The 12,198-nt window shown below is 49.0% G+C and overlaps 5 protein-coding genes across 5 annotated transcripts; 3 read left to right on the top strand and 2 right to left on the bottom strand.

Annotated features, from left to right (window-relative positions):
* Positions 1–38: 38 nt before the first annotated feature.
* On the bottom strand, positions 39–1,456 carry N7473_013079 (purine-nucleoside phosphorylase). The gene is made up of 2 exons (XM_057159018.1): positions 1,295–1,456; positions 39–1,220 (listed from the first exon to the last, which is right to left on the bottom strand). Exons 1-2 carry the CDS (start codon positions 1,421–1,423, stop codon positions 147–149), a joined length of 1,203 nt encoding a protein of 400 aa, XP_057002972.1. The 5' UTR covers positions 1,424–1,456; the 3' UTR covers positions 39–146.
* A 1,619-nt stretch (positions 1,457–3,075) lies between these two features.
* N7473_013080 (nuclear transport factor 2 family protein) lies at positions 3,076–3,465 on the top strand (the record flags this gene model as incomplete). Its single annotated transcript, XM_057159019.1, has 1 exon — positions 3,076–3,465. The coding sequence occupies one exon, from the start codon at positions 3,076–3,078 to the stop codon at positions 3,463–3,465; it is 390 nt and encodes a 129-aa protein (XP_057002973.1).
* Positions 3,466–4,388: 923 nt separating this feature from the next.
* Positions 4,389–6,674, top strand: N7473_013081 (uncharacterized protein). Its single transcript, XM_057159020.1, has 4 exons — positions 4,389–4,608; positions 4,666–4,908; positions 4,991–5,821; positions 5,876–6,674. The coding sequence occupies exons 1-4, from the start codon at positions 4,509–4,511 to the stop codon at positions 6,166–6,168; spliced, it is 1,467 nt and encodes a 488-aa protein (XP_057002974.1). The 5' UTR covers positions 4,389–4,508; the 3' UTR covers positions 6,169–6,674.
* A 942-nt stretch (positions 6,675–7,616) lies between these two features.
* N7473_013082 (FAD-dependent oxidoreductase) lies at positions 7,617–9,445 on the top strand. The gene is made up of 2 exons (XM_057159021.1): positions 7,617–8,845; positions 8,907–9,445. The coding sequence occupies exons 1-2, from the start codon at positions 7,856–7,858 to the stop codon at positions 9,264–9,266; spliced, it is 1,350 nt and encodes a 449-aa protein (XP_057002975.1). The 5' UTR covers positions 7,617–7,855; the 3' UTR covers positions 9,267–9,445.
* Positions 9,446–9,687: 242 nt separating this feature from the next.
* N7473_013083 (pectate lyase family protein) lies at positions 9,688–10,911 on the bottom strand (the record flags this gene model as incomplete). Its single annotated transcript, XM_057159022.1, has 5 exons — positions 9,688–10,152; positions 10,209–10,294; positions 10,353–10,438; positions 10,499–10,725; positions 10,795–10,911. The coding sequence occupies 5 exons, from the start codon at positions 10,909–10,911 to the stop codon at positions 9,688–9,690; spliced, it is 981 nt and encodes a 326-aa protein (XP_057002976.1).
* Positions 10,912–12,198: the final 1,287 nt, after the last annotated feature.

Here is a 12,198-nt window from a genome sequence, read left to right on the forward strand (position 1 = left end):
TCGACCGTGTGATAATCCTGAAACTTTCGAGATTTGTTCTTTATTTGATACAAAGTATATACTGCGGGCATGGGCACCCGAATCCCTAGTGTACATCGAATATCCATCAACGGAGTGATCAACAATCCACCAAGCAATACAGTCGCTTAGCGACGACGTCGAAGACGGCTCTCCAAGCTACGCTTCTTATAAGCACCGCTCTCCTCCAGCGCCTGAGCCTTTCCGGGACCAAAGTCAGGCTGACCACCCAAAGTACCGAATATATCGCCAATGTAGTTGGTAGGCTTAACTCCCTTGGCGAAAGTCTTATCCCAACCACGGAGAATACCCTGCACAACCTCAATACCGGCGTGGTAGATGTTCTCCAAGGCGATCTCGAAACCACCCTGATTAGAGTAGAGCAGGTTGTAGGCCGCAGAGACGCCGGGGTAAGGACGGTCGAAGTCGGATGCAGTGCGCATGACGATTATACGGGCGAAGTCGGTCAGCTTGTGGACGGAGGAACGGAGGAGGACTTCGAGGGTGGCGTTGTCCTCCTGTGCGGTGGAGCAGTAGTCGCCGGTTCCGTTGGTGAATAGCTTGGTGGTGTTCTCGAATGCGGTTCCGAGGATGTTACCGCTGTAGTAGACGTCTGAGGTTGCGGCATCGCACTCGACAACGCTGGGAGCTAGGGTGGCAGCCTTGTACTCGGCGCTCGCGTTGGCATAGTGAGCACGGTAGGCCTTGGCAGTGGTCGAGTCGGAGAGGTTGGCACGGCGAGCAAAGTTGGCAGCGATGGTGCGGAGATCAGCGTTGACCTCGAAGACCTCGGTGCCGTAGATGCTGGTGGGGTACTGGTTGGGGAAGTCGGCGCCCAGGGGGATATAACCAGTGTTGTAGGCATCGGAGAGCTCTCGAATGTCAATCTCATACTGCAGAGCCACCTGGACTGCGTACCGAGCAAAGGTTGCAGAGCCGGTGGTGGCTCGCTTGGGGTTAATGCCAGCAATTCCGGCAACGAAGAAGTAGGTCTTGGTCAAGTCGAAGACAGGCGAGAAAGCCACTGCGGTGACAGTAGTCGCGGCATTGATCTCGGACTCGCCGGTGATCAACTGGCAGACCTCATAGTCTTTGGTGCAGTGGACATCTGGGTACAGAGGGGAAAGACCAGGGATGGTGATGTTGTGAGACAACAGGTCGAATTCCGGGATGTTCCACCATGCCTGAGCTTCCGGCTCGAACTATACGTATCAAAGATATCAGTCAAGCTCTCGGTAGTCTTCAATTCGACCTGGTCATTTGCATAGAAACATACCATCGAGACAATGAACACCTTGGGAGCAATCTTGCCGTCATGGTGGGACGAAGTCTTCGCCGCAACCTGCGCACTGAAAGTGCTTGCAGCGAGCACCAGCGAAGTCACCAAACTCTTCAGGAACGGCATCTTGAGGAACAACGGAAAGGGTCTGTTCTGACTATCCGACTATCGAAAATGCCCCGCCTGAGGAATGGCCGAGACTTAAATAATTCCCCAGAGTTCATTCTACGCCAAAAAAGAAAAATTGACTCATGTCGCGTCAGGCACGCTATTGCTATTTGCATTTAGCAAATTCCTCAAGTGGATCTAATCGCGCCCAATGAAGGAGCGATCAGCGGAGTGTTCCTGACGAGATTTGGTTGAGCATGGCGATAGCATGGCTGATTGGCGTCTTGTCGGACCAGCTCCATCAACTCAACCCCTTTATGATAGAAGATACACCATTGACGAGAGGCTTAACTTCCGATTGCACTTTTTCTGGCCAATCGGCAATGAGAGGAAGACGTCGTTATCTTCAGGGCGGCTGTTATCGCACGCCTTCTTCTTTGACTTAGCCTCGGGGACTGCCGGTGGATCCACCTGTGAAGAGAATTTTCCCGGTCTTCCGCCGGAGAAAAAGGCTTGAGCATGTCTCTAGGAAGACCTGGACTTGTTGATGATTATTGCAGAGCCTATAAAGATCTTCTTTTCTGCTAGGCTTGGGTGCAGTCAAGTACAGAATGATGAACAGATCTGTTCCATGCTGATAGCCTTTCCGATGGACCGTGTTTAGCAGGACGCTAACTGACTCTTAGCAATATGTTACAACAGAGATGTATCAGGAGCGAATCAGATCATCAAGCAAGAGGTGAGAAGCTTTTAAATGCTAAAGTCAAGATCGTTGACAGTACGACTGTCCAATCGCGATAGCGCTGCGCTACATATTCAAGAGAAATTGGCCAGGTATCTACCGAGGCCCAGCACATCCAATCATTCAATGAGGAAGAGATACCGACCAAGTCTTTTTTCCAATCGGAGTAGACCTATGGGCTTGTTCCTCAGTCTGGGACTTGGGAAAACTAGGTAACTAACTTAGGCCGCATGTTGTACTTAGTCATGGCACTCTTCTTATTGTAACTAGCTAGAAGATATGACCTGCCAACAGTGCGATGGGAAGAAAGTATTGAATATTCACAGTGTGCAATAGTAGAATCTTTCGCAGTAGGTCTTGCTTTTGCCCCAAGTTCCTTACCACGAGGTCAACCAAACCTTTAACAGCGTCATCCGTGGATGATGATATTTGCTACCATACAATTCCATCGACCCTTCCCGCCCGCCATGCTCACGAAGAATACAGAGCGCCTTATGACGCGCGGGGCTCAAGCCACCATGGCTGATGGCCCGGACGCTGGCGTGGGGCATGACGCATGTCAAGATGGCTATTTTAGGTAGAATTAGGATTCGTGTGACAGGATTAGATGCTGATCGTCGGGGATGTTGGCAGTTGGGGGCTTCCAACGTCATTCCCGTGACGTCATTTTAATATATCGAGATGGGCAGCAGCACCACAATAACAAGACCAGCCATTAAAACCACGGTGCATTCCCCTTTTCTAACACCATATTTCCCTGAATCTGTCTTGATTGTGTCGTCGCTGTCCGTAAGGTTGTTAACTCGGTAAGTTCGCCCGGTCGGAGAGGATAGTATGTGGTCTCGTGGGCTCATTGGAGTTATTTGTTTAGTCTCGCTCTCCGTATTACCAACCTCACTCCATCCTCTCTGCCTTATACTCGCCCATCATGCCGTCCATGTACGATCGTATCCGTGAGGATCTCCTCAACAAAGAGCAAGCACTATGGACTGCTCTTACCTCTGCGGATCCAGCACCTGCAGTGAAGAAACTGTGCAACCCCGAAGGCAACTTGATGTTCCCCCAAATGCCGGATGTCTTGACCCTCGAAGACGAAGACAAGTTTCACGAAGCCTTGAAGCCACCATTCCATAGGTTCGATGGGTACCAGCTTGATGAAGTAAGAGTCATCATTATCGATCTTATGGCGGGCGCTGTCACATACAAGGTCCGCGCAGTGAGGGGGAAGAGGGAGTACCGGGCGACGTGCTCATCCACATGGGGCCAAGGGTCAGATGGAGAGTGGACTCTCTTCTCCCATTCGGAAACACTGCAGTAAACGGGAAGATAAACGGAGAGGTGTGATGAGGAACTTGGGTTGCGGGCAATCGAGCGTCTTGTACTTGTGAATGGTAATATGATGTCATGCGTCACGAAAATTTGAACCACTTCATATCTTTTTTGCATTTCTGGGGTTAAGAGTGTCTATCAAGACGACAGCTTACGCACCCTCTTTTTGTTCCCGAGTCTGAAGAAATTGGCGCTAGATTTTTGTGATCAACCAGATCGCCAGTGCATATCCCTCTGTGATCGTTCAATAGTGCCTGAGCGCTATCGGCGCTGATTGGCTGTCACACTCTGTGTAACAAATCCTTCCAATCATAAGCTCCTCCTTGTGCACTCTTACATACTCAGTCTTGGGCGAAGTTGACAATCAGAGGTTAACTTTGTTGATTTATCAACTGAAGATGCAAGGGGCGAGCTGTGCTGATAGCAGAAACCGTAGTCAAATACCAAGATCCGAGGCTGCTCGCTATTCGCTTCTATGAAGTCTCGTTCATCTATTCTGTAGTTCTAAGATTCGCTATGGCACTTCTCACCCTCGGAGCCGATCCAACTATAATTGAACCATGGCTTGAAAGTCTGCCTAGTCCCACAGAGCCTAGAGAAGATCTAGCCTCTTAGGTCATCTCCGATTGAACCACAAAGTCAATTATTCACGAGGTGACCGATCCGATGGCAGGGAAGTTATTAGCAGGGCGAGCGATTTCCGAATTTCGACCGAATCTTTGCTTCTGTTTGGGTAACTATTGAAGGTCCGTTCATGCATCAGTGTTGCATGTAATTGCTTTTGCATTGTCTGCGACAGACCCGAAATGGGCATAATTCGCTCGAACTCGATCCAAAATGATCGTGGATACGAGTGTTGGGCCTGCACCTGCCTGCACGGGGTGGATGCGCCATGAATGTTGATCATTGATCCCTTGTACATAAGTCAAAGATGGTGTAGAAAGGTCAGAATGTTGTTTTTCGTCCTGAAGGTTTCTTCTTGATGAACTGTTCCTTTGGTTTCGTGACAACAACGCCTTTTCAAGACCTAAGATGATGGCAGTATTTCGAGGCTCGGGGCCTTCATGGGGTCAAAAATGGAGGTCATCTGAACTCTTCATCATCACCGCAACAGCAACCGCTTTGCTGACTGGTACGGGCCTGGCATGAACAGTCAAAAGCACATGTCGTAGCTAATTCCCTTCGGTAGATATGTTCCTGTACCAATTTCTTATCTCGATCTTGCCTTATGTTCTAGAACATCGACTTAGCCTTGAGCCCTCACTCATCCAGGATGTGAGTACTGCTTTGCTAGCAGAGAGCGCTCTGGTATCGTTCCTCGTGACCCCTTTGATCCATCGCTTTACCGATCACTTGGGTGCGAGGACGTGGCTTCTGCTTGGTCTGCTTGGGCAGATGGGTGGCTCCATGATTATCGCTTCATCTCAATCGTGTAAAGTTTCTCGACCTCGGTCAAGGCTCGTCTGTTGCGACCGTGTGCAGTCTCTTGTATTTCGCTAACTTCGATGTCCTAGTACCCATGTTATTTTCCGGGCGCTTTGTTCAGGCAGTCGCTAATACAACCGTGGGTGTCCTTGGGCTCATCCACCTGACAAAATTATCCCTCTCCAATGGAACGGAGAGAATTTATAGAGTTCTCACCATGTCCATGGCTGCGGGCTCATCTGGAGGACCATTGATGGCCGGAGCGGTGTTCGAACTAGCTGGATATTGGACTGCGTGGATGAGCGCACTTGGTGCATGTCTGGTTGGCGTGATGCTGCAGAGTCTGATGCTGGTGCCATCACAAGAAACGGATAGCGAGCATGAGTCTACAAAAGTACAACCGGTTATTCGAGAGGATACGAACGAAGAGAGCCCATTGCTCGTACCCTCGCAGGTATCCGATCTCGCTCAATTACCCGGTCGCTTGAGGACAGTAAACCTCGACTTCCAGTTCTATATGTGCCTTCTCACAAAACGCCGCTATATTGGCGGGATCCTCAGTTCCATCTGTTATGCGATCGTATCCGTCAGCTTCGACACAACGATACCGCTCCATGTTCTTGACGTGTTTCACTGGGGCAGTTTTCACACCGGAATACTTTTCGGAATTTTACAAGGACCGAATGCGTTCTTCAGTGTCCCTGTGAAATGGCTGAAAGATCGAGTAGGGTCACGATACCCTACGTCTGTTGGTTTTCTGGGGCTTGCAGCGCTTCTGTGGCTCATGGGTACTCCCGGCAATGAGCAGTTCCCGTGGGCGAATATTGGACATCGAGGTCCCATCATCTATGGGACTGCCATCGCTGCCATAGGAATCTTTATGACTTTGTTGAACGGGACTGGAATGATTGAGGCTGCTAGTAAGAAATAGCTTAGCGTTAATGAGAGACAGGATGCTGATTACTTTCTGACAGACGCCGTCCGTGAAATCAAAACTGAGCAGCCTGGAAGATTTGGTGCAGAGACATACTCCCAAGCTATGTTGATCAGTCGTTTAAGCTGGACATTTGGCCTTTTCCTGGGGCCTATTGTGTCAGGGCAGCTCACGGAGAAATTCGGATACTACGAGATGAGCTGTGTACTCGGTAAGTATACCAATCACTACATTAAATTCAGTCAAGGGTTCACCTCCGTGTGGGCTAATCATCCTCTAGCCAAGATATGTCTGCTCTGTGCAGTTTTCGCTGTTTGGAATCTGCGATCGTAGTCTCTCGTCCACTACAGAACCGAGATTGAGCGGCGCAGGGGTGGGGAGATACAGAGTGAACGTTACAATGCGCAGCCGTGTTAGATATTAACCGGCGGTAGACTAGCGCTTAGCTTGAACACCGGGGTGTCCCGGGTTTCCATCACGAGAGAGGAGACTGATTCTCTTCAAGAGAATGACCGCAGTAGTAGCCGCACTGCCAGGGCCACCATTTCAAGCCACCTTGTGAGACCGAGGCACTACCGACCGGGGCACGTCCATCACGGCATCTCCGGACCCTGTACTCCTCCAAACTTCATACATAGATAGCTTGTTTCTCGCTGGTTACACCTTATAAGATTCAAAGAGAAAGCATGAACTGGGTGGCATGCTCTCCTTTTTCTGCATGGTCATTTCGACAGCTACGCAAGTTCGAACGATGATCCGACCCACTCAGCTTAGAAGAGAAACGTGCATGCATCCGTCACTAACTTAGCGCTGTTTCAATTCTGCAGAAAGGAATCGAGAAAAATATTCTGAGGCCCGCCTATTTCCGGTATGGAATGTAAAAACATAAAAGGTTGGAACTGCCATGGGCTGAGACGTGAACTGTTTGAATGAAGAAGTTACTGTAGTTTAAGGGTGGTCACAAAGACGATGGTCTGCACCACTCTTCAGTATACGTATCGTCTGCATAAGATTTCTCACAGGACCCTATAATCAGATTAGTTAAAGCGAGTAGAGCCGAGCAGAGGCTGTGGGGCATAACGTTGCAAGAAAGAATACACGTCGGGCTTCTATCACGGGGGTGATACTCAAACAAGCAAGAGGCACAGTCGGTGTGGAACTAGTGGAACTTGACGGGATCTGACAAGTCAACCGAGTCAAACTAACACACAAAACTGGACAGTTACTCTGTCATCCTACTGGACAGATCAATTGACTTGGCCGGTCTTGGTCTGGTCTGGTTTGTTAGCCTCGGAAAGCCCATCCGGTCCCCAACGGTCGTTCAAGGTGTCATTATTTTTGAGTCTCCGCCACTTATGCGAAGGAGAACAAGAGCTATCTCAAGCTTTCTTCCTTGTCGTCTGCCGTCATCCAACCATTTCTCTCGGTCCGACTCGCCATCCCCTGATAACGGCTGACTGGCGTTTCTCGCGTACTTTTTTCTTTGTGACGGATCATGTCGTCTTTAGGCTTTTCTTTGATACTTCTCCCTGACCCGACCGTGCGTTAAGAATACTCCGGACTTGCGCGCTCGGGGAGATCCACCACGGTTCCACGGACGATGTCTTTGAGGGGCAAATGCCGAACGATCGCCTCTTCCGGCCGAGACAACCTTGATTTTCAAGCGGTCGCTGATTGATTGGTAAAGATTGATTATGAAGTCGTTTTTATGCGAATGACCAAGATCCTACAAAGTGTTGCCTGTGTTGCTTGTGCAAATTGTGTCGAGTGTTCTGGACCATTGGAAAATTTTGCAATTAACCTCCTGCACTTTTTATATATCACGTCCACATCTTCCTCCCATTGAGAACATTTGCGGACCACGCCATTTCAGTGGATTGAATCACTTAACACGAAAATAATTATCAATACGAATTTGAACGACTCATTAACGACCTCTCCCCAGCTCAAGCGGCCTTTGCCGGGCATTTTCACTCTGTTCTGCAATCGAAACTTGAAATAAAAACAACAAGAAAGCGACATGATGGACCTTCCCAGTCCTCCACGCGACATCGCCATCGTTGGCGCAGGTATTGCCGGCATTGCCTGTGCGCTTGCTCTCTCACGAGAGCTGACCCCGTTCGTGCCCAATCTCAACATCACAATCTACGAGCGACATGACATCTTGTCCACTTCAGGCGGTGCAATCAATTTAACTCCTGTCGCACAAAGGCACCTTGCAAAGCTAGGAGTTCTGGACGAGCTAGACCGCATGGGTTCGGAGGGTGGGGCCGAAGTGGATGCAATTGAACTCTTTTCGATGCGCTCTGGTCGCTCAATTGGTTCAATTGATTTTGTTGATCATAATGGTAATGGCTTTGGCGGATATAAGGGCCGTCGTGTCATGCGAATCATTCTCTCGGTGGCCATGATGACAGTGGTTGAGAGGACTCCAAACGTCAAGATCGTCTTTGGCAAAAAAGTCATTGGCGGCGAAGAAATAAGCGACAAGGCCGTCATTCATTTCAGTGATGAATCCGAAGTCATAGCTGATCTTGTCATTGGTTGTGATGGCGTTCATTCACCCGTTCGCACCCGCTGGGTTGATCCTGATAGGGCCTCTCAATACACGGGCATGTCTTTCTTGCAAGCTACTATCCCGGCGAACACCCTGTCAACACCTCCGCATTTTCAGTCATCGGCATTAAATATTTCACGTCATGGCTCGATGTTGACGAGCTTCTGCGATCGCGATCGTGAGCAAATCTTCGTAGCCGCAATTGTGCAATTTGATCAAGCGAATTTAAGTTATCATCGCCTCGAGCCGGGTCAAGACTGGGCGACCAAGGATCGAATTCGTCGGGATTTGCGCTGTGAAATGCGAGACCGGTTCTCAAAATCCGCGTTGCCCTGCATCCGAGAGATGGTGGCGAGCAAAGAAGATTGGATGCTTTACCCAGTTTATCAAGTTCGGCCCGGGGGTCGATGGTGTATGAACCGTGTTATCCTACTTGGTGATGCGGCACATGCGGTACGTCCCTGTCATGGAACATTATACGAGCCCTGGCTCCTATACTAATCATGCATGTTAGATGCCCCCTCGAGATGAATCAGCAGCATATGCTCTGGACGACGCTATTCTCTTCGCTCGTATCTTGGCACGTTACCGCCAAGAGCCGCTGACAGAGGTCTTCGATGCATACGAGCGACTTCGCCGAGAAACGATTAATCACGCCTTCAAAGAATCCCGCCGAATGTGGGATAGAAATCGCGACATGGGTTTTTTGGAAGGGCGACTCAAAGAGTGGACGATGCCGTTCCATATTCGAAGTCATCGTGATGAAAGAGAGAGTGCGTGGGAGTTTGACGCTACCAAGATTTTGCTTCCAACACCGACCCCGAGCGAGGACTTGGTGTCGTTGAATTCATTCTTGAAAGAAGGTTCGGTATGAGTGAAAATTGTTTTTGAGATGGATATCTCCTTGGGTCGGTTGGGGTGTTTGGAAGGATTGCATGGGTGGTGTACTGATTCGGATTTATGGTGTGATACCCTAGGCAAATTTGGTTTTAGTGATAAATGTATGTCATGAATTGACCTGCGCTCATGCAGACTGGGCCTTTCCATCAAGTCCTTCTGCCTATATAAACTGTCAGTCATGTCGCAATCTATACAGCCATGTCTCTCATTAAGGGGAGCTCCCATCCCAGGCTAGAAGTACGATGTTGACCAGTTTTCGGGGAGGATATATGCGCAAAATATAAACGATGTCAAATTCAAATACATTTCGCTCCATCCTAGCTCTGCTACCAAACTCAAACTATTTCCAAACTCTCATGGCTCTACCCGCGCAAGCCATAGTCCATTTCGAGCCTTCAGAAGCTCAGGGTCTGACCAGCAGTACCGACAACAGCGCTCTTGACACTTCCGGATCCGACAAGAGTGTAGGAGTAGGGCACAGAGGTCAGAGTGCCTGCCTTGGCAGTGTTCGAAGCACCACCGAAGTCATTGCCTCTGGCAACAGCATAGCCATCATCGGTGGAGTAGAGGGGCTTGCTGGATCCAACGAAGGTGTTGGACTCGACAAGGACCTGGGCACCGTCACGAGTGTTGATGCCGTCGCTGACGGTATCGAAGTAGCTGTTATAGATGTGGCCAGTGCCGAAGCGGATCGATGGAGTGCGGGAGTTGATGTTGTACCAGTAGTTGTTGTTCTGGGTAACGTGGAGGTGACCGGTGTCCTCGTCGCCGTTGTTGTCCGAGTGGCCAATCAAGGAGGCCTTCCAGTGGTCGTGGATGTAGGTGTTGGACACAGTGACGTAGTCAGCTGCATGGGTGATCTATAATAATATCAATATGGCTTGCTCATACGGTATCTAAGGAGGATACTGCTCACGTCGATGAGACCATCGTAGTAGTCTTTGTCATGATCTCTGTCGGAAGACACATCGCAGTGGTCCACCCAGACATTTTTGGAGTACTCTAAAATATATTAGCACCAAAGTTTTTTTTGGTTTTAGATTCGAAAATAATGACTTACGAATGCCGATGGCATCTCCGTTGTCAGCCAAAACCTTGGAGATACCCAGGTTTCGAATGATGACGTTAGAGGCTTCCTTGACAAGACTATATACGCAGTCAGAATATTTTGTACTATCCAAAAACAAGGGGGGATTTTATACTCACATGCCGAAGTTCACCAGCTTCGCACTCGAGTTCTTGCCAATGATACTGGTGTTGCTTCCAACACGAGCTTGATCGGCAGTCTTGGTGATGGTGCCGCTGACAACCACAACCTTCTTGGCGTCTCCAGAGACTGCTGAAGTGAAGGCTGCGTATGAGGAGACGGTGGTGGTAGTACCACCAGCGCCACCAGTAGTGCCTCCGTTCTGGCTAGCATAACCGGAGGCCGCCTATTTTTCGAGAAACAATGGTTAGTGTGACGAATGTGCAAATTCGTGACATTTTGAGAAGAAACTCACATCGTTGATGCTTGCGCGCTTGACAATCAGGTTGTCAGTGGTCGCAGTGGGAGCTGCGATGACCGAGCTGGAAAGGCAGCCTGCCAGCACAGCGGTGATCCATTTGGTGGGAGCCATTGTAAAAGAGTTGGTAAAGATAAGCTGATAGCTAGTGTTTGAATTGAAGAGTCTGAGATGAGTGTTTTGATCTAGAAATGGAGACCTCTGGTGGGTTTTATATACTCCTTGAAGCTTTTCTAAGCTTCTCTATTCAACTCAGCTATATCGGCCTCCTTCTCTCAGAGTGGATGGAATATCTCCTCGGCGTCAATTCCTCCAGGTTAGCTCACGGAATGAAGGATATAGGTGGACTAGCTCGCCATAATTCTCCGACAAAAGTTGTATCATCTTCACACTGCCGAGAATTCGCATCAATGCAGGGGCCCCCTAGTATCCTTCAGAGGTACTTAAGCCTTGGCATCAAGAACTGATTTGTTGGCTCCTCCTCGCATAGGTCTTGTGGGAAAACAATTCACCATGTTACATTATCATATGAGCTTAATTATGAAGCACTATGATCAAATGACAGGAAAAGATCGTCAAAAGTAAAAATCAAACTTCCACAAATGAATCCCCAGAGGCTCTCACTTCTGGGGTGCATGCATATGCAGCCGCGCCAAGACTGCTGGGGTTTCATCACGTCGCGGAAGATCTTGGCACCGGAAGATGAAAGGGGGGACTGTGCAGAGCTATTTCCATCAATCGATATTTGTTTGTGATATGCTTGTTGACATCATCGTTCTTGGGTTTTTTTCACTACCGCCATACTTTCATGACTCGGGAATCCGACCTTAATTAAATCGGAAACGAAAATGGCTTCCGAGAGAGTGTGGAGTGGTTCCACTGGTGGCATAGTTCTACCATGCCCCGTGTTATATTGAGAGGCTATAAAGACCTGACTCCAAGAAATATGGTGTATATCTGATAGTGAATGAGAGAACGCAAAGCGGGTAGACAATAAGTGGAGTGGTGATCGAGCAGATGTTTTCTATACTCGTGTCCTAAAGGAGGGCGCGACGACAGACAGACGGCACGCTTCCTTTCGTTGTGTTCATTAGCATACAATAAAAAAAATCTGTGATCATTACACGGCCAATATTAGTGATTTGTGGATTCTAGAAGAAATATGTGTTCAACTGCCCACACTAAAGTATCGTATACCTGAAGTCCTGAATGTGGCTGAGTAATGTTGGTATTTGTGGGGATACGATCACGACATCCCCTCATCTCCCTCGGCTCTGCGGGGAATTCACAAACTGCACCTGCGACACTCGTCTTGAAGGAGTGCTCCCTCACAAAGACCCCAGATCATCCCACAGCCCCAACCTCCTCGACGCGTACAAGCTTAATACTTGGCCTCGGTTG

Source organism: Penicillium subrubescens, assembly GCF_028828155.1.
Source record: "Penicillium subrubescens strain IBT 31985 chromosome Unknown utg000011l_segment0_segment0, whole genome shotgun sequence".
NCBI lineage: Eukaryota > Fungi > Ascomycota > Eurotiomycetes > Eurotiales > Aspergillaceae > Penicillium > Penicillium subrubescens.

Coding starts and splice junctions, on each gene's coding strand:
- N7473_013079 (XM_057159018.1), bottom strand. CDS start 1,423: ATGCCGTTCCTGAAGAGTTTGGTGACTTCGCTGGTGCTCGCTGCAAGC. Junction 1,221..1,294: donor AGGTGTTCATTGTCTCGATG/GTATGTTTCTAT, acceptor TGATACGTATAG/TTCGAGCCGGAAGCTCAGGC.
- N7473_013081 (XM_057159020.1), top strand. CDS start 4,509: ATGATGGCAGTATTTCGAGGCTCGGGGCCTTCATGGGGTCAAAAATGG. Junction 4,609..4,665: donor AGCAACCGCTTTGCTGACTG/GTACGGGCCTGG, acceptor TCCCTTCGGTAG/ATATGTTCCTGTACCAATTT. Junction 5,822..5,875: donor TGGAATGATTGAGGCTGCTA/GTAAGAAATAGC, acceptor ACTTTCTGACAG/ACGCCGTCCGTGAAATCAAA.
- N7473_013082 (XM_057159021.1), top strand. CDS start 7,856: ATGATGGACCTTCCCAGTCCTCCACGCGACATCGCCATCGTTGGCGCA. Junction 8,846..8,906: donor TTGGTGATGCGGCACATGCG/GTACGTCCCTGT, acceptor CATGCATGTTAG/ATGCCCCCTCGAGATGAATC.